Below are 25,944 nucleotides of genomic sequence, written 5' to 3'. Positions count from 1 at the left end.
TTAAACATGTTTCTGTTTCTGTAAATGAAGAGGCGTCTGTTTGGATTCTCTACTGAGAAACTTCTGTGTGAGCGTGACAGCGGAGAACCAGATGTCCAGTTACACACACACTCACATGGCCATCTATCTCTCATCTCCGTGTTTCTCTGCGGTGTATACAGATACACACATCTGTCAGCTCCATTAAGACGGATGAAGCCGCTCGCTGACATGATGAATCAATAACATTTCGCGAATAATAAAACCCAGCGTGTGTGTGTGTGTGTGTGTGTGTGTGTGCAACAAATCAGGTACACTTTTGAGCAGTGTGTGTTCGTTCGTTCTGGGGGGTCCGACTGTCAGATGGAGAGATGGGTGGGAAAAGCAGGCTGTTATTGGGAATAATGATGATTCAGATCAACTGGAGTGACAGAAAGAGATGTTTCCTGAAAAAGTGTTTGTATTTGTTTACTGTGATCACATCGCAGAACATTCCACACGGCTGAGTTTACTGTGTGAAGTTTCCACTCAAACTGTCCTGAATACAAGCACAAACTGTTAGGAAAATGCGTCCAAATGACATTTCGCGCAACAACTGTGCCCAGAGGAACACTGTACTACACTGACATGATGTGTTTTCACAGCACACACATATAAACACAAGAAGCACACTAATATATTATAAACAAATTGACAATTTACTGGCCACTTTATTAGGTACACCTGTCCATCTGCTCGTTAACGCAAATTTCTAATCAGCCAATCACATGTCAGCAACTCAATGCATTTAGTCATATAGACATGGTCAAGACGATCTGCTGCAGTTCAAACCGAGCATCAGAATGGAAAAGGTAGGGGATTTAAGTGACTTTGAAGGTGGCATGATTGTTGGTGCCAGACGGGCTGGTCTGAGTATTTCAGAAACTGCTGATCTACTGGGATTTTCACGCACAACCATCTCTAGGGTCTGCAGAGAATGGTCTGAAAAAGAGAAAATATCCAGTGAGCGGCAGTTGTGTGGGCGCAAATGCCTTGTTGATCAGCTCAGAGGAGAATGGCCAGACTGGTTCCAGCTGATAGAAAGGCAACAGTAACTCAAATAAGCACTTGTTACAACCGAGGTCTGCAGAAGAGCATCTCTAATCCTGTCTTATATCAATGGTTCAGGCTGGTGGTGGATGTGTGATGGTGTTGGGGATATTTTCTTGGCACACTTTGGGCTCATTAGTACCATTTGAGCATCTTGTCATCGCCACAGCCTTCCTGAGTATTGTTGCTGACCATGTCCCCATCTTCTGATGGCTACATCCAGCAGGATAAAGCGTGATTCATGGCATACTGTTTTCTTAAACATGACAATGGGTTCACTGTACTCAAATGGCCTCCACAGTCATCAGATCTCAATCCAATAGAGCATCTTTGGGATGTGGTGGGAGATTTGCATCATGGATGTGCAGCCGACAAATCTGCAGCAACTGTGTGATGCTTTCATATCAATATGAAGCAAAATCTCTGAGAAATATTTCCAGTACCTTGTTTGATTTGTACCACGAAGGATTAAGGCAGTTCTGAAGGCAAAAGTGGGTCCAACCTGATACTAGTAAAATGTACCTAATAAAGTGGCCGGTGAGTGTATGAGCCCTTTTGTCTTATATATATATCGATCGGTATTTTGTATATTATAAGTACATCAGTAAGACAGTCTCTTTTTATAGTGTGTTGTATAGTAGTGTGTATAGAGTGCAGTTGTTGTCCCGAATAATCAGTACAATGTGCACCAGTCTTCATATCAAAAACCTGGCTGTGCAGAAGTAGTATTAAAGAAACATGTAAGAATCTGCCTCTCGTGTCCCTCTGCCCCGCTCTGACCCGGGATAAGGTGTTTCTCATTATTGCACAACGAGGCTGTTCATTAGCGGAGTGTGTAATAAATTATCCAGTGTTGGACTGCCATGCGGTGACTGCGGCCCATAACTCTTCCTAACACCAGTGTCCCGTGTGATCTCCTGACACTCATGTTCTGCCCCGTTTACACACACACACACACAGTCATGAAACACACGCACACACACACACACACATGCTTCGTCAAACTTAAATAGACACTGAAACACACCTGAGCAATTCAGACATCATGTGGTTCTGAACTTAAAATGGACTACAAACAAAAATAATACGATGAGTTTTGTTACTTGAAATACAATAACTATTATTAAAAATATTAAATAATAGATGTAAAAATAAAAAATAAATAATTTAAAAGTATTAATAAAATCTACAACATTATTTTAGAGATACTAGCACATTTGATTTGATTTGACAATTTTAGCAAAAATATACAAACAAGTCCGGATAGACTAATTCATACATATTTTCAAAACTGTCGAGGATAAAATACACAAAAAAAGCCACAGGCTTATTTCCATTATGGTCCAAAAAAAATTAACGTGCAAATAATAAACAGAGTGCAAACATCATTATCAGCTCAGCAACTCGGCACAACAAAATCCTCAACTTCAACTGTAAAACAACCACTTTTTCATTTCCCTTTAAAAACCCTCAATTTGAATCTCTTTAAAAATCAAAACATGTGCAAAACATTCCAAGCAGCAGAGCTCGTACACAAAAAATAATTTCTACTTGATAAATTATTTATATGAGTATATATATATATATATATATATATATATATATATATATATATATATATATATATATATATATATATATATACATTTTTTGTTATATATTTATAATAATAATACAAAATATTAACCATTTATAATGTTATTAATTAGATTTTTTAAACACTTCAAAGACATTTAACATGTTTATTTTGCTAAATCAATCAATAAAATAAATAATTAACAGATTTTTTAGTTATTTATTTTAAATTATTAATAAATACATAAATAAATATTAATTAATTTATTCATTCATTCATCCAACCAACCAATCAATAATTCTTTCATTTATTCATTTATTTATTCATCCATCCATCCATCCCTCCGTCAAACCAACCAATCAATAATCCATTTAGTCATTCGTTCATTCATCCGTCTGTTCTTCCATCCGTTCAACTAACCAATCATTAATTCATCCATTCATCCATCCATCCATCCAACCAATCAATAATTTATTCATTCATTCATTAATCCACCCATCCAACCAATAAATCATTCATCCATCCACCCATCCATCTAATCAATAATTCATTCATCCACCCATCCATTTATCCATCTGACCATCCATCCAATTCATCCAACCAATCAATAATTCATTCATCCATCTATCTATCCAAGCAAGCAAGCAAGCAACCAACCAACCAACCAACCATTAATTAATGAATTAATTCATTCATTCATTCATCACCAACCAACAAATAAATAATTAATTAATTTGTTAATCCGTCCATCCATTCAACTAACTAACCAATAATTAATTAATTCATTCATTCATTCGTTCGTTCATTCATTCATTCATTCATTCATTCATTCATTCATTCATTCATTCATTCATTCATTTGTTGATTTGATCATTCAGTCAGTCAGTCATGCATTCATTCATTCATCCAAGCAATCAACTAACCAAGCAATCAATAATTCATTTATTTAATCATTCATCCAATCAATCAATCGATAATTTAATTAATTCATCCATCCAACCAATCGATAATTTAATCATTCATTCATCCATCCAACCAATCTATAATTTATTCATTTATTCATCCATCCAACCAACCATTCATGCCAAGGCAGCATTAAAGTAAACAGCGAGTATCTGGGAACTCTGCAATCAGACAGTGCAGAAGTGATGGAGCAGTATTCCAGCTTTCAGCAGACAGTAAAACTGAAAAGGCTTCGCTGCTTGCATTAGTGTCTCTTAAAGGAGGTGTGATTCAGGCACTGGAGCGTCAAGTGTCAGCAGCACATAATCTATCACAGCAGAAGCAGCACATTAAACACATTTCATCATCAATACATGACAGCCCATAAACTACAGACGCCCACTGATGATACTGCAGGCCTTCACAACTCTATTGAGTAGATTCACCATACAGCACATCATGAAAAAGCACTGAAGCCGTCAGACAATTAAGCATTATTAATCACATACAAAATAAAAGTTTGCATTTACATATTATGCATGTGTACATTTATGCATTTTAGTAACAGAAACGCATATGTAGAGCTGCACGATTCTGGCTAAAATGAGAATCACGATTTTTGTGCCTAAAATAAAGATCAGGATTTTCTCAGGATTCTGTAGATGTAAAATAAAGGTTAATATGAGTGGGCTATTATTATTGCTATTCTCAAACATGTAGTACAACAGCAATAGGCTGTTGGAGAAAATGCTACATTTCGTATACATAGATATATACACTAGATATCGCATAGGGACCCTGAGCATGCGTCAATAGCGCCGCCACATTGGTACAGTGCTCCCAGGACAAATGTCATTCAACCGCACTAGTCAAGACAGTGTTATTACGTGAAGATGCGGGACTTTAGCGCTGTCTACGGGTGTAGTAACGAGCAAACAAAGAAAACAAAGCACAAAGGCAGAACATTTCATAGGTAAGATTACGTTTTTTTCTGTTTTTGTATGTTCTGAACTTTTGTGCTAATCAGTTAATATTATTGAGGATAACAGTCACTTACTGCATTCACCATACGCCAAAGCAGCTCCAACTCGCACTAAACACTCAGCTTATGCTAGTTTTGTTGAATAAAATCAGCAAACAATGCAAAAGAAATATGACAACGAGATGCTGCGCTGCCAGAAACTTGTGTTATTGTCGGCTAACGTGAGTGAAAGTCGTTCGGGGGATTCATTCACAAACGAATCGCTCCCTCCGTCAGTATGAGAAGTGAAAGCAGGAGAGGAGCTGTGTTTCAGGACACAGATTAACAGGGAGGGTGAATAATACATTTCTGTACACACAAACACAAGCTTTTTGTCAGGAATGCACGTGTGGTCACTGATCCATCAATGTAGAAAAGTGATGTAAAATTATAATTTTCGTAATTAGAAAAAAAAAATTATTCAGAGTCAAAGAGTTATAAAGCATTATCTGTGTGGCATTTCCAGCTGAAACATACGCACTCTAAGGACATCAGAGACATATTTGACATCTTGTAAAATGAGGCATAATAGGTACCCTTTAAATAAAAACGATCAAACCAGTGACTCAGCATAATCTTTCAACATAACAAACAAGCCGAGAGAAAGGAATTTCAGACTACACTCAGCTGCATTAGTCACACCAAACCAAGCCAACAGCTAAATTAATTAATAATTTTGATCCAAGGATTACACCGTATCAGAGACTAGCCTACAGTCTATTAGGAAGTGCTCGCAATCTGATACTGAAATGCAATATTACCTGCTGAACAAACCTGCCAGCTACCTGGAATATAGGCAGGTGAAGCTACATACGGGACTGGTTTTGTGTGGGAATCGCTGTGCATTCCGATGGAAATCTTTTAAATGATACAAGAGAGGATGGCAGCGCTCTGTGTGCTGTTCATTCGTTTCAACACAGAACAGATGAGGAAAAACAACTGAGAATCAATTCAAGGAGAATTTTGTAATTACCGTGCTTAGATTATCAGTGTTTGGTGGAACTACTGTAATTACACGACTTTCCACTGAAAAAGTAAAGTAAGGAATTACTTTAATTTTTTTAGGTAATGTAATGTTATGAGGATTTTAAAGGAATCACTTTTAATTTTTAAGTAATATAATATAATATAATATAATATAATATAATATAATATAATATAATATAATATAATATAATATATTATAATTAACATAACCTAATCTAATCTAATCTAATCTAATATAATATAATTAATATAATATAATTAATATGAAATAATATAATGTAATTTAATATAATATAATATAATATAATATAATATAATATAATATAATATAATATAATATAATATAATATAATATAATATAATATAATATGGATTATGAAGGGTTTTCTTTAAATATTTGGGTAAAATAATTTATTATAATATAATATAATATAATATAACATAATATAATATAACATAATATAACATAATATAATATAATATAATATAATATAATATAATATAATATAAAATAATATAATATAATATAATATAATATAATATAATATAATATAATATAATATAATATAATGGGAATTATAAAGGGATTACTTTTAATTTTTACATAATATAATATAATATAATATAATATAATATAATATAATATAATATAATATAATATAATATAATATAATATAATATAATAGAGAATACTTTCCATTTTAAACTATTAAATATTATATAACATAATATAATAGCCTTACATGTACATAAATTGAGCAGTTCTGAATAATTAGCATTTTCAGCTGAAGATTGCAGATGTTAAAGAATAAAAACAGAGTGAAATAAACTGTTCATAAAAAAATTTGAGTAATATAGTATATAAGCAGAGTATACAGTATATTGTTTTCCATAACCGTCTTTTGGTAAACCAGGTTTACATTTAGCTTGATAATTGCACAAGCCTAAGTAATAATGAATTGTGTAAGAAATCTAATGTCAGTAAATTCAAAATATGGTGCTAATGACTCTGAAAGGTTTTGTGTTTTACATATATAATTAAACATTTATAATTAAACAAGTGTTATTTTTCAGACTAAACTAAAGGTCCTGTTCGACTCAAATTTAAAGAATAAACAGAGTTTAATTTGAATTGCATTGAAATTTATGTGAATTTTAGGCGGTAATGAATCATGTAATAAAGTATTCACTAAGTTACAGCAAATCTAATTTTTCAGACAAAGTAATTTAATTATGTAAATAGTAAATACTTACTTTTTGAACTGATTTACCCAACACTAGGACTGTCATAATAATCAACTTATCGACTTATGGACACAACCTCAATAATTTTTGGTGATGCAATATATATCGTCCATACAAAAAAACAAAACAATTCTAGCAACATTTTATCTGACTGTGCATCATCTCTATCGGAGGTGTCAGTGTCAGTATGATTAAAAAAACATTATAGTATATTTTCATATGGGTGTCTGACGACTGAAAATAGATCTGGGAGCACATATCCCAGCCTCTGTTACTTTTTACCTTGCACTTTTTTTGAGAACATTTATTATTATTTATTTAGGATATGCGTTTTCACATTCTGATTCCAATGCCTGATTAATAAACTGTTAAAAGGACTATAATCAAATTAATTATTCTTAAAAATAAAATATGATGTGCTTTTTGAAGAGTGTGCTTGCATTGGGATGATATCATATTGTCATGATAAATGGCATAGATGGTCTTAAAATGACAATACTGTTTATCACAATATATTTTAGTGCAATATATTGTGCAACAAAAAATACATATCGTGACAGGGCTACTCAACATGTAAAGCATATTTTTTTAATCCATATTTAAGACATTAAAATAAACCCACTAGTGGCCATAATAAGAGCTCAGAGTGGAGAAAAGAGTCCTGAGATTCTCTTCTAACTGTATCCAGATTTCATCCCTTCCAGACAGGAAAACAGCTCTTTCAGGAGCACATTTACTGTCAGTCCCATAATCAATCATCAGCTCAGTCAGCAGAGGAAAAGCTTGTCAAATAAGCAAAGCAACACACTTAATTAAGTATTTTGAGGGACATTTTTAACCTGTTTACTCGAGATTGAGAGAAGCCAAGTAGTTAAGCGGCTTTTATTTTACTTTAATTTTCTGAGATCAAGCACCTTTCAGCAGATCCAAGAACAACTGTTGTATATTTATACGGTTTTATAAAAGAAGATGACATTTTAGAGAGGAAATTTAGACAGAAGAAATGCAGGATATCAAATATGTATGATGATATAACATAGATGCATTACTCTGATAGGGACCAGCATAATATACAGTGCTTAGCATATACAAGTACACCACATTATGGAAATGCATGTTTTTATCCATATCCATTTTATCCAAAACAGATTCATTAAACAGATATTAAAATATATATATATATATATATATATATATATATATATATATATATATATATAATATATATATAAAATATATATATAAAATATATATTATATAATATATATTAATATATAATCAAAAATTAGTAGCCCAAATTTATATGTTAGGGAAAAATAGTAAATACAAATTATATATATATATATATATATATATATATATATATATATATATATATATATATATATATATATATATATATATATATATATATATATATATATATATATATATATATATATTATATATATAATTTGTATTTACTATTTTTCCCTAACATATACATTTGGGCTACTAATTTTTGAACCATTATTGTAAGTTATTTTGTTAGATTAGCTCCAGATTTGGCCTCAGTTCTAATCTAATGTATACGCACAAATATAATATTGTAAAGCATCCTATAGAAAATATGAATCTAAATGAGAGATATGTGGGGGGTGATTAGATTAGTTAGAACTGAACCAAAATTTGGATCTAATTTAACAAAATAACTCATGAAAACTGTCCAAAAATGAGTAGCCCAAATGTATATGATAGGGAAAAATATTCAATACAAATTTAAAAAAAAAAAGAGTAAAAATCAAATATATATACAATTTTGTAGTTTGTATATCGCAATATTTTGCATTAATTTAAATGTATTATCTTTCTACTTCTAAAGATGTTCAATGACCAAAACATTATTTTAATAATTATATGTGATTAATAAATCTGATTTGTTAACAGAGGAAGAAGTTCATGAATAATTTTTGATGGATAATGCAGTTCCAGCTTTATAGTTTTGCATTGATACATTATTTTATATATATTTGCTGTGCCTAGTACTCAGTATGATTATAATTGTCATGTTTGAATAGATTACCATATTTGAACAAAAAGAGGAGCAGTTTTATTTTTATTTTTATTTAATTTTAGTTGTTTGTTTTGCTCGTTTGTTTGTTGTTTGCTTATATATATATATATATATATATATATATATATATATATATATATATATATATATATATATATATATATATATATACATACATATATCCTTATATTTTGTATAATTTGTAAATGCAACAAGGTTATTATTGTTGTAAAATGTTTGTAAAATGTTGTATTTCAATGTGTACAAACTGAAAACAAAAAAATAAAAATATTATGGAAAAAAAAAATCTGATTTGTTTAAAATGCACCAAAATATATGACCTATATTACCACTGAGAAATGGATACACATATGGGGTGTATGCTGAGCACTGTATATATATATATATATATATATATATATATATATATAAAGTTATTGTATAATGATGGTTTGTTCTGTAGACTATCGAAAAAAATTGCTTAAAGGGGCTAATAATTTTGACCTTAAAATGGCTTTTAAAAAATTAAAAACTGATTTTCTTCAAGTCAAAATAAAACAAATAAGATTTTTTCCAGAAGAGAAAATATTATCAGATATATATATATATATATATATATATATATATATATATATATATATATATATATATATATATATATATATATATATATATATATATATATATATCTTAAGGGGGGCCAATCATTCTGACTTCAAATGTATACATATTTAATTATTTTTAGACTGTATATAATTAAAGTTAAGTATGTATACACATTATTTACATCTCTGAAGCTTTTGAAACATCTAATTTAAGAACATTATATCTGTGAACATAATACATGCACTTTCTGAAAAGATGTTCAACCAACAAATATAACAAACAAATATAGACAACACATATTATTTAAATACACATAAGAGATAGTAATTGTTCTAATAAAACACTTAGGCAATCACCCAGCCTGCCATAACAAGATAAATGATTTAAAAGCTAAACATATTCACTGAAAGGAAAAGACGAGACAAAAGAGAGAGAATTAACTATTCAAACCGACCTTTAGTGTCCCGCTCGACCTCTCCTGTCATGGACTTGAGTGAAATAAATTAAGAAACCGACAAGTGAAAATAATCCACAGAGAAGGACAACGTATTCCTCAAAATGTTTCCTCTCGACCTCTGCTCGTAGTGATGAGGCATAATTGTGCACATCCACGTTTTTTCGCAGAGTTTGTGTCCGGAGAAACTGTGGCTTTGAGGCGCGTCGCGCGCGCGCTGCTTCCCTCTGGAGACGCGCTTTACTCTAAACGCAGGAGCCCGTGCCAAACTCAAGTCCCATAAACACATCAGAGCTCTGAACCCCCGAGGTGTCAAATTCCAGCTCCATCACATGATACACTACAAGCGAGCGACGAGACGCGCAAACTCCTGCCGTCCCATCATAATCCACGACGCGTTTAAGCGCAAGTGAGCGCGCCTCGCTTCGCTGATTATAATGCGCGCGCTCTAATTTGTCAATTGGCAGTCGACGTCACAAGTCGGTCTCTGGCAGCAGTGCAGCTTTGTTGATTGTTTGATTATTAATTTAATGATTAAATATGGGAAATACAACGTACACAAACAAAAGTGGTCCAGTTATAAACTTAACATTTCTTTGAAATTTCTCGTTTGAAACTGAGCATCATATTGAAAGCATCTTAAAAGCTTTAAGGATGTATGCAATTTTGGAATCCTTATTTCTAATATTTTTAGTTGTTTTTTTTCCTTTCTATGTGTTTGTTCCATTTATGTTAATGTGAAAACAGTTGTAAGTATTGCATTCCTCTACTTTTGCATGCTATTGTTCTTGTTATGCAAAAAAAAAAAAAAGCAGCTTGGTTAATTAAATTTATAAAAACTGAACATTTTGTTTATATGCAATGTTTTTATACTCCTTTTTTTATAAATAAATGTTACCATTCAAAGAAGTTTTGGGTGATATCTTTGCATGTTCAAGTAAAAACAGATTATAGTTATAATTTGACCTCAAATGATCAAATGAATTACTGAGGAATTTATATTAAATCTTAAAATTAAATGTATTGTATAATTAAATGTATAAATAGTATAAATGTATAAATAAATGTATAATTCTTAACCTTGTTTAAAGTTTTATAGTCGATTTTAATTTATATATGGACTCTCTTCAGTGTAATAATAGCAATAAATGTAAAGCTGTTGAAGATTAAACGTTAATTAAATAGTGAACTTGCTGTCTATTACGGTATTCAATATATGCTGTTTTGCATATAGTGACATTTTGGACACATTTAAGTTGATTCTAAATATTTTTGGCATGTTATATCTAAATGTAAATTATAAACTTGAAAATGTATTTATTAAATGGAATCTTTTATTTTGGATATCTTGTTAGAATTGCTAATACATTATTTTATTCTAATTACAACAAACAAACAAACAAACCTGGCCTCCCTCCATTATCAAAAATGTTATTCTATTCTATAGGTTTACATAGTATATGCACATTACAGTTTCAAAATAATATGTTAGATAATAATAATAATAATAATAATAATAATAATAATAATAATAATTATTATTATTATAACAATAATAATAATAACAATTATTATTATTATTATTATTAGTAGTAGTAGTAGTAGTAGTAGTAGTAGTATAATGATAATAATAATGATATAATATATAATAATAATAATAATACATGAAATTATTATTATTGTTATTATTATAATAATAACAATAATAATTACAATACTACTACTACTAACTAAATTGCAATGCGCTACAAAAAAATTAAAGAAAATCAGTGACATTTCAATTGAACAACTAGATATTAAAGTTTGAGGACAAACTTTATGGTGGCTTGAAAAGCCAAGTCTGAAAGTTTGAAGTGGTTTTAAAGTGTAAATAGCATGTTAGTATGATTCTAGCTTGAATTAGCATGTTACTAGCATGATTCTAGCAGGAATTAGCATGTTACTAGCATGATTCTAGCACAAATTAGCATGTTACTAGCATGATTCTAGCATGAATTAGCATGTTACTAGCATGAAGTAGCATGTTGTTAGCATGATTCTAACATAAATTAGCACGTTACTAGCATGATTCTAGCATGAATTAACGTGATTGTAGCATGAATTAGCATGTTACTAGCATGACTCTAGCATGAATTAACATGATTGTAGCATGAATTAGCATGTTACTAGCATAATTCTAGCATGAATTAGCATGATTCTAGCATGAATTAGCGTGTTAATAGCATGATTCTAGCATGAATTAGCATGTTGTTAGCATGATTGTAGCATAAATTAGCATGTTACTAGCATGGTTAGCATTAGTCTTCAATTAGCCTTAAATATAAAGATTACACAAAGCTCTCAGATTTCATATCCATTTATTTCCACCCCAAAATAAATCGGCTATATTTCAGTTTGGCACATTGTAATAGCAACATTACGCAGCCAAATTGCAATGCAATGCTACAAAAAAATGAAAGAAAATCAGTGACATTTTAATTGAATAACGAGACATTTTGATTGTGAGGTCAAATACCAACACCTTTTCTGGCTCAATCAGACACTGCCTTCTTATCAGCGACTGCATCACTTCACGGCTCCTACAAAAAAATCAGCGCTCTAGATCTCAACACTAGATCTGACAGGTAAGCAAACAACACGCTTTCCCACAATGCAAAGTGCTGATTTTCTGAGCGGCTGTGTTTATCAAGATTGGCCGCAGCTCAGGCCGTTTCTGAGCTGATCTCAGACGCTGCGAAGCAAATGCCCACGCCATCTGAAACAGACAGAGAAAGAGGATTAAAATACCTTCCTCAGGCAGTGCGGGTGGAGATTGACCTGATCAAAAAGCTGTGTCAGGGTGTAAGTGAGGTGCTGAGGCTTACAGATCTACTGCAGGTGTACATCTATGAAGCGGTGATTGGGGAACTACTACAACAACAACAACTCGACATTCAAAAACATTCATTGGATTTACTCAGTTTTATAAAGGTAAGTGGTTGCAAACAGTTTATAAGGGCTGAATATAGACCTTTTTCATGGCTGCTGTATGGAGGGCGCCATAGCGACCAGCGTCTTCCAGTAGAATGCTAAAAACTTCCGTTTACAGCGTGTTCAACTGGTAATTTACGCTCCGAAAATGGGTTTCAGTATAGTTTTTAATGGATAACCGAGTGTTTTTGTGACACACAACTTAGAAATGTGTCTGTGAAAGCCGTTATAATCTGTCACATGTGGTTCAAGCGCGTCAGAAATACGAGAAAAACGTTCTCCTAGTTCACGTGTCTGCCGTCAGAAATACAGTGTGTGTGCGTTCCCGCCCTGTTAGCTGTTAGCTCAGAGGCTCTTTAACACACACACACACACACACACACATACACAAAGAGAGAGAGAGAGAGACAGAGAGAGAGAGAGAGAGAGAGAGAGAGAGAGAGAGAGAGAGAGAGAGAGAGAGAGAGAGAGAGAGAGAGCAAACCAGAGTACTGGCATGAAACTTAACAGGTATGAAAGTCGTGCAATTTACAAAAATGAGCAATAAAAGTCTGTTATTGATCCTCTGCTGCTGATTTGCTGTTCATTCTAATCGTGAGCCGTTTGTGTTTTATTTCGTGTGTTGTTTTCACCACGGTTTGTGTTTTTTCTGTCATTTGGAAATGACACTAGCCTATATTTTCACTTTGTCACAGTTATTAAATCAGTGTGTCAGTGGCACAGTACAGGCTATGTGTGTGTGTCAGACATTTTGGTGAATAACATGTGTTCGGGCTGGTTATATATTTGAAATAAAGAGAAAATGTTGACTTTAGCGATGACGAGGCTTCATTTAAACTGCAGAAGATGCCGTCTGACGACGAGGGGAAAACGCCTCACAGCAGCTGTTTTCCATCCTATTAGATCGCATTTCTTTAAATGATCAGTCCAGGAGATGCTGCTGATGGACAACAGTATTAGTTCAAAGAGGATAAAAGCAGGTAAAATAGATTAAAACTATCGTTTCAAAGCTGCCCAAATGTGACTGTTTACACGCATCAGCTGCCGACCGGAAGTTCTTCACATTCTCCTTGCGCATACACGCAAAGCATCATGGGTAATTTTGCGTTCCAAGAAAAAGGTCTATAAACCAACAAATTAAACTGAGGGATGTTCAACTTAATTTGTTTGTTGAAATTCAGCCCATTAAAATTGTCTGCAACCACGTACCTTATTTGGTTATTTATATTAATTCATTCATTTTCTTTTCAGCGGAGTCCCTTTATTAATCTGGGGTTGCCCCAGTGGAATGAACCACCAACTTATCCAGCATATGTTTTACACAACGCCCTTCTTGCTGCAACCCATCACTAGGAAACAACCATACACAGTTATTCACACACATACACTATGGACAATTTAGCCTGCCCAATTCACCTGTACCACATGTGTTTGGACTGTGGGGGAAACCGGAGCACCCTTATGCCTAGTTCAGACTGTGTGATTTTAGCCCCGATTTTGGCTCGCCGACAGGTTTTGAGAATCCCACAATCCCACCTCTAAACCCAACCATCATTGAGGGTTTACCAAATTGTACTAAATTGTAAGAATGAGATTGTACGAATACGAGTTTGCCACTAAATCAAAAAGTTACGAATTGCCGTGAGATTGTGTTGGATAATCGAATGAAAAGCACAACAAAGAGCAGTAACTCAAGTCTCTTTAAACAAAAAGCAGCAGCGTTTGTTTCACCCTGCACGTTCCCAAGTGCAGTCTCTAACAATAAAACAGGCCATGACAACGGACTAATGACGAATATGATTTGATTTCAGTACTCATTTACTCCAGTCGACTTCTGTCAAAGTGATATATATTCAAGGATACGCTCTTCAGCTGCGCAAACAAAGCACTTCGCTTGTAACATCTTACAGAGTGAGGGAAATTCGGTCCCCGTAGTGCGATCACAGATGACCTGCGTCCAGACAGATGTGATGGAGTTCGCTCAGGAAGCCAGACTGCGTGTTTTCACAATCCCTGGTACACAAAGTTCCCCTGAAAAAAAAGAAAAACCGGTCAGTCTGGATAACATCAAACTAATTAAAACAAAAAGCGTGCTGTTTTTCCACAAGTAGTGCCTTAGATTTGGTATATTTTGATAAAGTGTGCCAGCATTGGGAGCCAGAATGTTACACTCTTTTTACTCCTGTGACCTGATATTTAATCAGGGCAATGAAAGAATAATTTACATTAATAAATGGCTGTGGAAATAAATAGCATATGAGACATGCCTCGTCTGAGCCAGTGTGAAATTGCACATGCTGACCAACGCCATCAATCTAAAGCTCGCCCTTGCAACACAACAGAAATGCATACAGGGGTGAGCGGTTGATCCTTTAGACCAGGGTTCACCAATCTCGGTCCTGGAGGGCCGGTGTCCTTTCAGGGTTTAGCTCCAACTTACCTCAACACACCTGCCTGGATGTTTTAAGAATACATAGTAAGAGCTTGATTAGCTTGTTCAGGTGTGTTTGATTAGGGTTGGAGCTCCGGCCCTCCAGGAACAAGTTTGGTGACCCCTGCTTTAGACAGTTTATCGATAATGAAGACAGTCGCTTGGTCACATGATGTAGAACTTTCACTACATCAGTTTATTTAACAAATGCATTTCCATCTTGAATTTTTCACATTAACCAAAACCAAGTCCACAACCACCTTAAGCAATCATAAAAACTGCTTTTTTATTTTATTAAATAATGTTTTTTTTTTTTTATTAAAAATTTGGCATTTCCATCAATCGTTTTCAATCAATCATCTCTGGGAAACATCTCTGTACCACATGTCTTTAGGGGAAACCAGAGTACGCGGAGGAAACCCACACGAAACGCAGGGAGAACATGCAAACTCCACACAGAAACACCAACTAAGCCGAGGATCGAACCAGCGACCTTCTTGCTGTGTGGTGAACGTGCTTCCCACTGTGCCTTTGCGTCGCTTTAAGCAATCATAAAACCTGTTTTTTTTAATTAAACATTTGGCATTTCCATCAACCGTTTTCAATCAATTTAACAAAATGTAACAATTTTCCAGAATGATATGTTACAACATTAAAATGAAAACACTGAAATAATGAAATGGCAGCCACAATGTCCTAAACTAAACCTGATTGAAAATCTCTGGAAAATCCTTGCTGATAAAGTTCTGGCTAGCAAACAAAGTCGTCAAAAACTGAAGAAGAGATGAAGATCAAAATTCCAGACTAACCTTTGTTAAGGAACATGTTGAGGACAGAGAACTGCTCAAAAATGTATTTTTGCCAGTGCTTTGACTAAAATCTGCATTGGGTGAGAGGCACATTTTTAAATTTAAAGATAAATGAGTATTTTACATCAACATGTGCACTAACACAAAGCAATGCAAACACAGGTGTTAAACAAAATCTAACAATTTTCCAAAGTGAGAAAGTACAACATTAAAATTAAAACATTAAAATAATGAAACGGCAGCCCCGATGTCCTGAACTAAACCTGATTGAAAATCTATGGAAAATCCTTGTGGATAAAGTTCTGGCTAGCAAACAACATGCAATCAATGAAGTATGGAAAAAAACTGAAGAAGAGATGATCTAACTTTTGCTAAGGAACATTTTGAGGACAGAAATCTCATCCAAAGTTTATTTTTACCAATACACTGACTGAAATCTGCACTGAGTGAGTGGAATGTGCACTAACACAAAGCAATGCAAACACAGGTGTTAAACAAAATCTAACAATTTTCCAAAGTGAGAAGGCACAACATTAAAATTAAAACATTAAAATAATGAAATGGCAGCCCCAATGTCCTGAACTAAACCCGAATGAAAATTTCTGGAAAATTCTTGTTGATGACCTTTGACTAATCTTTGCTACGAAGCAAGATTAATTTTAAGAATAATTTGAGTCTGATGGGAAACCACACGAATGTTTGTCATTAATCCTGAAGAGAAATTGTATGTTCCCTGAAGGTGAAAACATTAAAATAATGAAATGGCAGACTCAATGTCCTGAACTAAACCCGAATGAAAATTTCTGGAAATCCTTGTGGATAAAGTTCTGGCTAGCAAACAAAGTGAGGTCAAGTGGAGTGTGGAAAAACTGAAGAGATCATCTAACTTGAACAAAGATATCATCCAAAGATGAATTTTTTACTAATACATTTACTAAATTCTGTATTGTATGAACAGCACATCTTTAAATTTACAGATAAATTTCTGTTTTCATTAAAATGTGCACTAACACAAAGTAATGGAAACCCAGCTATTAAACAAAATGTAACAATTTTTCTAGAATTAAAAGTTACATCATTACAGTTAAAAAAAATTGAAAAAATGAAATGGCAGCCCCAATGTCCTGAACTAAACCCGATTGAAAATCTCAGGAAAATCTTTGTTGATAAAGTTCTGGCTAGCAAGAAAGTACAGTTAGCAATGTGTCCAAAATAAAATAACAAAAAAATGATCTAACATTTGCTAAGGAACATGTTGAGGACAGATCTGCTCCAAAGATTTCTTTTTTTTTTTTTTTTTACCAATAAATTGACTAAATTCTGCATTGTAAACCCTACAGATAAATTTCTGTTTCTGTCAAAATGTGCAGTAAAACAAAGTGACAGAAACCCAGCTCTTGAACAAAATTTTACACTTTTCCTAGAATGAGAAGTTACAACATTAGAGTTAAAACATTGAATAATGAAATGGCAGCCCCGATGTCCTGAACTAAACCCGATTAAAAATCTCTGGAAAATCCTTGCTGATAAAGTTCCGGCTAGCAAACAACGTACAATCAGCGAAGTGAGGAAAAAGGAGAGAGATCTGCTCCACAGTTTATACCAATAAACTGATTCATTGTGTAAGCGGCACATTTTTTAATTTAGACAAAGTAATGTTTTACAGCAATTTATCGGTATTACAGTCTGAATGGAGCTATTGCTACCTGTCTATTTAAAACACTATATTGTATAAAGAGCTATGTTAATAAATGTGACTTAACGACAAAGGCACTGAGGGTGGCATGTATGACAGGGCATGTGTCTGTGACCCCGAGCCTGACCGTTGACCTGAATCGCTCTTTCCTTCATGTGTGTCCAGAAGTCCCACTGAGACTTTCGATCTGAGGTCTATTGTGAGGAAGATCTTGAGCAGAACGAGGAAACAATGGAGCCGAGGGTCTGTGATCTGTGATCTTCACATACATTTGGGTGGTCAGAGCAGGTCCGGGACTTCAGGATCAGACTCCTGTGGCTCAGGTCATCTGCTTAATCAGTTGAAGCCTGTGGAAATTCACAAGGCAAAAGTTTGCATTGTCATCCTGGTTCTGTTATTGAAGTAACAGCAGAGATTTGTTTGTTTATTTATTGCCACATCAGCAACTTGGCTATTTCATTGGAAGATCAATCTACATAAAAACCTTCCATGATAAGAACAACTTTATATTTCAATAAGAGATAAGCAAATATATGAATATAAATAAAGTATATTAAATGATAAATATGATTTTTTCAATGCAATATTTGATGAACAACTTTAAATTTTTAATAGTGATTATAAAAATCTTGTCTTCACATTCTAATAAAATATGCTTTGTAAAATAAGCTATGATGAGAGCAACATTGGACTTGAGGAATCATTCAAGCTGACACACTGTTAATGGTTTGATCCAGTATTATATCGTACCACTGAAATACTCATATTTAATATTGTTTTAATTTCAATTAAAGGTTAAGCCATTTTGTTATATATTTGTTTTATAGTTTACTAAACCATTAAATGAATTTTATATTAAAGCTTTGTTTATTTTCTAACTGTTTCAGTTTTAATGGTTTGATCCAGTAATATATTAGTATAAGTGAATACTATTATTTATATGCATATTAAATACTTTTTCATTTCAGGTAAATTTGCAGTCGTTTTTGTATGAATTATTAAATAATTAAATGCATCTTATATTAAATCCTTACATTTATTTTTATAACTTTTTTTGTCATTTAAAACATTTGTTTCAGTTTTAATGGTTTGACACAGTTATATTAGTATAATTTAAATATAATTGTTTTAATTTCAGTTAAAGTTTTAGTCATTTTTGTTGTGTTTTATCATTTATTAAATGTATTTTATATTGCAGCTATACTTTTATTTTATATATATATATATATATATATATATATATATATATATATATATATATATATATATATATATATATATATATATATATATATAATTAGCCCACCTTTTAATTTTTTTTTAACCTTAGTTTTATCAATGTAAAATAAAGGTTTTATGTCAGTAAGATTTGACAATTTAACAATAATACAGTGATAACAACAACAAATATTTATAATAATAAATCTGTTTCTAGAGCAGTAAATAATTGAATGAAATAAAATATTTCTGAAGGATCATGTGACCCTGAAGACTGAAGTGATGTTGAATATTCGGCTGATAAACTGTATTTTAAAAATGGATTCACACAGAAACAAAATATTGTAAATTCTAATCAGATTTAAAGCAGATTGCATTTCTGATCATACAAACACAGCCTCATTCAACGCAAGCTGTAAATGAAAGACGAGGCTGACATCATTACAAAAACACGCATTCAAATGCAGACCGTAAACCAGCAGTAGAAAGTGAAATATTTAAGGAATGGCTGTTCACACTGGAAAACATGCAGAGCTCTTTAAGACAAAATGTAAACTCACATGAGATAGCAAACAATGCTGGCGTTTATATTTAGTGCTTCCAGTTAGAGAATGTACCAGCACATAGAGAGGATGCTTGACGCTTAGGTAAACACACACACACACACACACAAACACACACACACACACACACACACACTTCCCAGAAGTTTTTTTTTTGTCAATCGGTTCAAAACTGCAGCTGGAACGAATCAGGAGTTCAATGATCAGATTAATGATCTATCTTGGCACAGTGTCTCAACATTCAGGAAATGAAGGTTCATTCTGAGTGACCATACCTTAGGAGAAAAAGAGAAATCAGGAGAAAAATCAAAAGTCCAGACTAACCATTGTTAAGGAGCACGTTGAGGACAGAGAACTGCTCCAAAGATTATTTCGTAATGAACGCAGGAATAATCAGAGTCTGATGGAAAAGCTTGTCAATATTACTGATGGGGAAACTTCATGTTCCTTAAAGGTGAAAGTATTCAAATAATGAAATGGCAGCTCTTATGTCCTGAACTAAACCTTGTTGAAAATCTCAGGGAAATCCTTGTTGATAGAGTACTGGGTAGCAAACAAACACAATCAAGTGAAGCGTGAAAGAAAAAAAAACTGAAGAAAAGATGATCAAGATCAAAAGTCCAGACTAACCTTTGCTAAGGAAGATTTTTAGAACAGAGATCTGCTCCAAAGTTTATTCAGTGATGAACGCAAGATTAATTTGAGAATCTGATGGAAAACCATATGCTTGTTATTAAACCTGATGGGGAAACTTCATGTTCTTCAAAGGTGAAAGCAATGAAATAATGAAATGAAGGCCCCAATGTCCTGAACTAAACCTGACTGAAAATCTCTGGAACATCCTTGCTGAAAAAAACACTCGGTAGCAAACAAATACAGCAAAGAGAAGAGTAAAAAAATGAAAAAGAGATGATCAAGATCAAAAGTCCAGACTAACCTTTGCTCAAGAACATGTTGAGGACAGAGAACTGCAAGATTGCTAAAACAGAGTCTGATGATAAACTATATGCCTTTTATTAATCCTGAAGGGAAACTATATGTTCCTTGAAGGTGAAAATGTTCAGATACTGAAATGGCAGCCTAATGTCCTGACCTAAACCAGATTAAAAATCTCTGGAAAATTCTTGTCGATGACCTTTGACTAACCTTTGCTACAAAACGAGATTAATTTGTCTGATAGGCAGGGCCAGACCGAATCTGTGGACATTTTTTGCTATTTCTGCAGAGAATTTAGGTAAAAATCTGTGGATTTGTGTGGAATTATTTTTGGAGTATTCAGCGGAGTATCATATTTAAAACATCAATATATTAAATAAAGAGTAATAAATTACTGAATAAAAACTGAATGAATTCAGATTTACACATTTACTCAAGTAAATAAACAGAATTAATGATGGGCTAAAAATCTGCGGAATTCTGCGGAAAATCTGTGGAATTCTGCCCGCGCAGATTCCGTGTGGGCCTACTGATGGGAAACCACACGTATGTTTGTTATTAATCCTGAAGAGAAATTGTATGTTCCCTGATGGTGAAAACATTGAAATAATGAAATGGCAGACTCAATGTCCTAAACTAAACCTGATTGAAAATCTCTGGAAAATCCTTGTTGATAAAGTTTTGGCTAGCAAACAAATGAAAAAGTCCAGACTAACCTTTGCTAAGGAAGATTTTTAGAACAGAGATCTGCTCCAAAGTTTATTCAGTGATGAACGCAAGATTAATTTGAGTCTGATGGGAAACCACACGGATGTTTGTTATTAATCCTGAAGGGAAATGTATGCTCCTGAAGATTGGAAACATTAAAACAATAAAATGGCAGCCCCAATGTCCTGAACTAAACCTGATTGAAAATCTCTTTTTGATAGTTCTGGCTAGCAAACAAAATACAGTCCAGGCCCGGATTGGCTAATCGGGAGCACCAGGAGAATTCCCGGTGGGCCGGTCCGTTTTTTTGGCCATGAGGGCCGGCGTCCCTAGCTGTTTGCACTCTCAGCAGTCGCACTTTTTTTTTTTCATCTATTCATTTATTTGACCATAGCTTCACTCTTTTTATTCATTATTTTGCCGCAGCTCCGCTCTTATTTATTTTCTCGCAGCCCTGTGAGCAAAATGCAGCCTGCAGGTTAACTAACGTTAATGATGATGTAACGTTAACTATCATCATTCGACCCCAAACAGCGAATTGGAGAGTTCGAATAATTAATATTAATGAATATTACACCTGCTCAATGAAGATCAGTACACTACATTAATAAAGCTGACATAACTTGATCCAAAATCTAAAAAAGGGGGGAAAAAGATTAAGCCTTCAATAGAAAGTAATACTGTGTCTTGCGGGTCACAGAGCAATACTTATTTTTTATTCTCACTGTAATAGCGCTCTTGTGGACTAGTGGTAAACACGTTGCGTTAGGACGCTGCCAACCCTTGTTTGAATCACACCGGGAAAATTAATATTATTTATTTTTTCATTTTTATTGTTGCAGTGGCGCAGTAGGTAGTGCTGCCGCCTCACAGCAAGAAGGTCGCTTGGTCGCTGGTTCGAACCTCGAAACCAGTTGGCGTTTCTGTGTGGAGTTTGCATGTTCTCCCTGCCTTCGCGTGGGTTTCCTCCGGATGCTCCGGTTTCCCCCACAGTCCAAAGACATGCGGTACAGGTGAATTGGGTAGGCTAAATTGTGTATGAGTGTGTGTGTGGATGTTTCCCAGAGATGGGTTGCGGCTGGAAGGGCATCCGCTGCGTAAAAACTTGCTGGATAAGTTGGCGGTTCATTCCGCTGTGGCGACCCCGGATTAATAAAGGGACTAAGCCGACAAGAAAATAAATGAATGAAAGAACATATAATACTGTTAGGGCTTTTGACCATTTGCATTTCTAAAGCAGCTGATTTCTTGAAAAAGACGTGATAGTGTCATTAGAAACTGAACTGGAAGCGACCTTTCTAAAATAGTCAGTCGTGAACTGAGGTGGGCTGGTCTGGCTTGAAACTCCAGGGCTGAAAATGAGTCCCACTCCGGCCCTGGTACAGTCAGTGAAATGTGAAGAAAAAAAAGAGATGATCAAGATCCCAGAAGTGCAGTAAAAGACACTAGACGTGCATTAACATTACATTTACTCTCTTAGCAGATGATTTTATCCATACAAATGAAGTCCTATTAGAAAGACCAGTGATAAAGTCACACTCAAAGCCAGCCTCGATACTTCCTATTCATTGTGACTGTAGTATTTTTAATTGTAATCTCTCTTCATGCTAAAATCAGAAGCTTATTTAGTTCTACTAGCTTAGTATAGTCACTACTAAACCTCCTTCAAACTCTGACTAACAAACATCACTTTATTTCTGAAAGAATTCATAAAACATCCTGAAATATGCATCTTTTCATTGTAAATTTCCTAAACACAGCCCTCATTGAGTGCGAGAACATTAAAACGGCCCATTTACCACAGCCGTAGGTGTGTTTTCCGTCCGCCTTTTAACAGAGGGTGCGAGTCAATGACCTGTCGGAAAGAATGAAGCCGAAAGCTCAGTGATTCAGCACAGAAACCCAGCACACAGTCAAACGTCACATATAAATCAACCGTGTAACCCAAACCTGCTGAAGCCGAGTGTGAAGCTGTCAGGAATCGACCTCTCCATCGCCGCCGAGTCACGAAGGCCCACCTACATGGACAGAAACACCTGTCAGAGCCGCTTGACCAGGTCAAGGATGGCCCGTAAATAGCAGACACCTGCCCTTTGTGTTCATAGCTCGACTGCCTGTGATCTCACACTACTTTCTATATCCGTGCGCTATTTACTGCGCATTACAAAAGCAGCAGAAAGAGCGATGCAGGTTGAAGGAAAGGCCACGAGGAGCATGGCATCCCAGCCATGCGGCCCTGAAAAACACACAGCCAAAGAATCAGTGTTTAAATGCCGGCTTCAGAGATTTACATTCCACATTTCACTGTTAACACGGCAATTAAAAGACATCTGCTAACACTTTAGAGCATTCGTTAATAACATAAACAAACATTAGATGTGCTGCTTTTACAGTGGGTTTGTGGCTGTAGCTGCATGTGCTGTACTGTACTTTGAGGAGTATTTGACAAAAACGTTACAAGAATCTCAAGCACAGCTTTTGTACGCTGCAAAAAATTCCTTTTTCTTTCGATTCTAGTCCAAATATGTACAAATTTTTCGATCAAGACACTTTAAAAATTAATATCGATTAAATGATCAAGTTACTCAGGTTTCAACCATGTTTCTTTTTTATTTTTTGATTAAAATAAAGTGTAAAAACAGTAAAAAAAAAAAATGCTGCCATTTATTTCATTACCAATGCTAAAACTGTTGTTCATTCATTCATTTTCTTGTCGGCTTAGTCACTTTATTAATCCGGGGTCGCCACAGCGGAATGAACCGCCAACTTATCCAGTAAGTTTTTACACAGCGGATGCCCTTCCAGCCACAACCCATCTTTGTGAAATATTCACACACACACTCACACACTACGGACAATTTAGCCAACCCAATTCACCTGTACGGCATGTCTTTGGACTGTCGGGGAAACTGGAGCACCCGGAGGAAACCCACGCGAACGCAGGGAGAACATGCAAACTCCACACAGAAACGCCAACTGAGCCGAGGCTTGAATCAACCTTCTTGCTGTGAGGTGACAGCACTACCTACTGCGCCACTGCTTCGCCCTGGCTAAAACTCTTGTCCAGCATAATATTTATATAGTATAGCAGCTAGTACTGATGCTCAAAATGTTTTTTATTATTAATATGAAAAATTACTGGGTAAAGTCTAGATCGGATACTCGGCCAGCTGCGAGTGCGATATGCACATTAATATAGCAGCATTTTTAATGACACTTTACAACAATTATTATTATTATTACTGTATAACAATCATTTATTTTGTCAGTAATGTGAAAGTTGGGTTTAGGAGTGGGGATAGGCATTAAAAGATACAATTTATTGGGTAATTTAGTAGATAGCATAAATAATACTGAAAAAAACAGCATATGCTGGTTTGATGTTTTGATGCTGGTCTTGCTGGTCTTAATGCGGGTCTTGCTGGTTTCAGTGCTGGTCTAAATGCTGGTTTTGCTGGTCTCTGTGCTGCTCCTTACCAGCATTGAGACCAGCATGTTCTCCCTGCGTTCGCGTGGGTTTCCTCCGGGTGCTCCGGTTTCCCCCACAGTCCAAAGACATGCGGTACAGGTGAATTGGGTAGGCTTAAAAGTCTGTAGTGTGTGTATGAATATTTTCCAGAGATGGGTTGTGGCTGGAAGGGCATCCGCTGTGTAAAAACGTGCAGGATAAGTTGGCGGTTCATTCCGCTGTGGCGACCCCGGATTAATAAAGAGACTAAGCCGACAAGAAAATGAATAACGAAAAGACAGGGTAACGGGAGATGGGTCTGAAATACGGGAGACTCCTGGGAAAAACGGGAGTGTTGGCAGGTATGGTTTATGTGTATATACACTCAAAACATGAAGTTTGCTGTTTGTTCAAACTACTGATTTAAAATGAGTTGAAACATAATTATTGTGCTTTTTGAGAGCAACCTAATTGTTTGATGTTTAATCCACTTACATTTGTAAAAACTAAGTTACCTTAATTCCTTCATGTTGTCTCAACACAAATCGATTGTGTGGAACCCCAGTATTTTTTACAGTGTAGTATGTTGCTTGTTCAATAGAAAAAAGTGAGTATTTCTCCTTCTTAAGGCGGTGAACCTGTAGGATGAGCTGAAAGTGTCAAAGACTCAGTTAAAAGACTACACAGAGAAATCAAAGCAGCCGGTGAACACAGTTTGAGGAGTAAACAAGCCATTACCCACCAGACAAACATCTGATGAAGCGCGCATGAATAACTATAATCATATTCTGATCTGTCGCTACATGATTCTGAACAGCCTGGAGCAGAAGTTCATGCCAGAGGAAGACTGCCACACACACAAAACACAAACAAAAAAAGAAGAAGAAGAGGAAAAAGGATTTGTTTGTCTGGATGGGAGTCGGGAACGCCACTGATCTCGGAAAGCAAACAGAAGGATTTCCAGGAACAGCTTCTGAAAGAGCAGACCCTTAAAAAAAGACCAAATACTTCCATTAACCTTTTGGCACGAGGACCCTGAAAATCCCCTCGGTGAATTAGGAGACAAGCAGCTGGAGTGTGTGTTTCCGCCACACACATAAACATCCAACTGTTTGTTTGAACAGCAAAAATAAAAAAGGGCAGGTTGATCAGGTGGACGCTTAAATGCCAAAATGAGCTGCTCATAAACATGGTGTTCAATCATGCAACAGCA

The 25,944-nt window shown here is 34.6% G+C and overlaps 1 protein-coding gene and 2 long non-coding RNA genes across 8 annotated transcripts in view; all 3 read right to left on the bottom strand.

Moving 5' to 3' along the window:
• The window catches only part of artn (artemin), a 37,762-nt gene extending 27,563 nt beyond the window's left edge, over positions 1-10,199 (bottom strand). For all 5 annotated transcript variants that reach the window (XR_015493000.1, XR_015492998.1, XR_015492999.1 and 2 more), the window contains exon 1: positions 9,953-10,199. Coding sequence is in view for 1 of the 5 variants with exons in the window: in XM_087256433.1 (XP_087112559.1) it covers positions 9,953-9,983 (31 nt within the window). In the remaining 4 variants the exon portion in view is untranslated. The remainder of the gene's footprint in view (positions 1-9,952) is intronic.
• A 2,093-nt stretch (positions 10,200-12,292) lies between these two features.
• LOC108190362 (uncharacterized) lies at positions 12,293-21,597 on the bottom strand. 2 transcript variants are annotated; one of them, XR_015493005.1, is made up of 4 exons: positions 19,637-21,597; positions 17,926-18,205; positions 14,831-14,953; positions 12,293-12,707 (listed from the first exon to the last, which is right to left on the bottom strand). It is a non-coding gene; the product is annotated as an uncharacterized LOC108190362 (long non-coding RNA). The 2 variants fall into 2 exon arrangements; XR_015493006.1 differs by lacking the exons at positions 17,926-18,205; positions 19,637-21,597 and adding an exon at positions 16,163-17,634.
• Positions 21,598-22,457: 860 nt separating this feature from the next.
• LOC141386158 (uncharacterized) lies at positions 22,458-25,719 on the bottom strand. The gene is made up of 6 exons (XR_015493007.1): positions 25,474-25,719; positions 25,247-25,381; positions 23,374-23,519; positions 23,234-23,301; positions 23,083-23,138; positions 22,458-22,659 (listed from the first exon to the last, which is right to left on the bottom strand). It is a non-coding gene; the product is annotated as an uncharacterized LOC141386158 (long non-coding RNA).
• Between the last annotated feature and the right edge of the window lie 225 nt (positions 25,720-25,944).

The sequence above is a fragment of the Danio rerio genome, chromosome 6 (assembly GCF_052040795.2).
Source record: "Danio rerio strain M-AB ecotype USA chromosome 6, GRCz13ab, whole genome shotgun sequence".
Taxonomy (NCBI): Eukaryota; Metazoa; Chordata; class Actinopteri; order Cypriniformes; family Danionidae; genus Danio; species Danio rerio.
The sequence above is the reverse complement of the archived record's forward strand: the minus strand, read 5'-3'. Positions and strand labels throughout refer to the sequence as shown.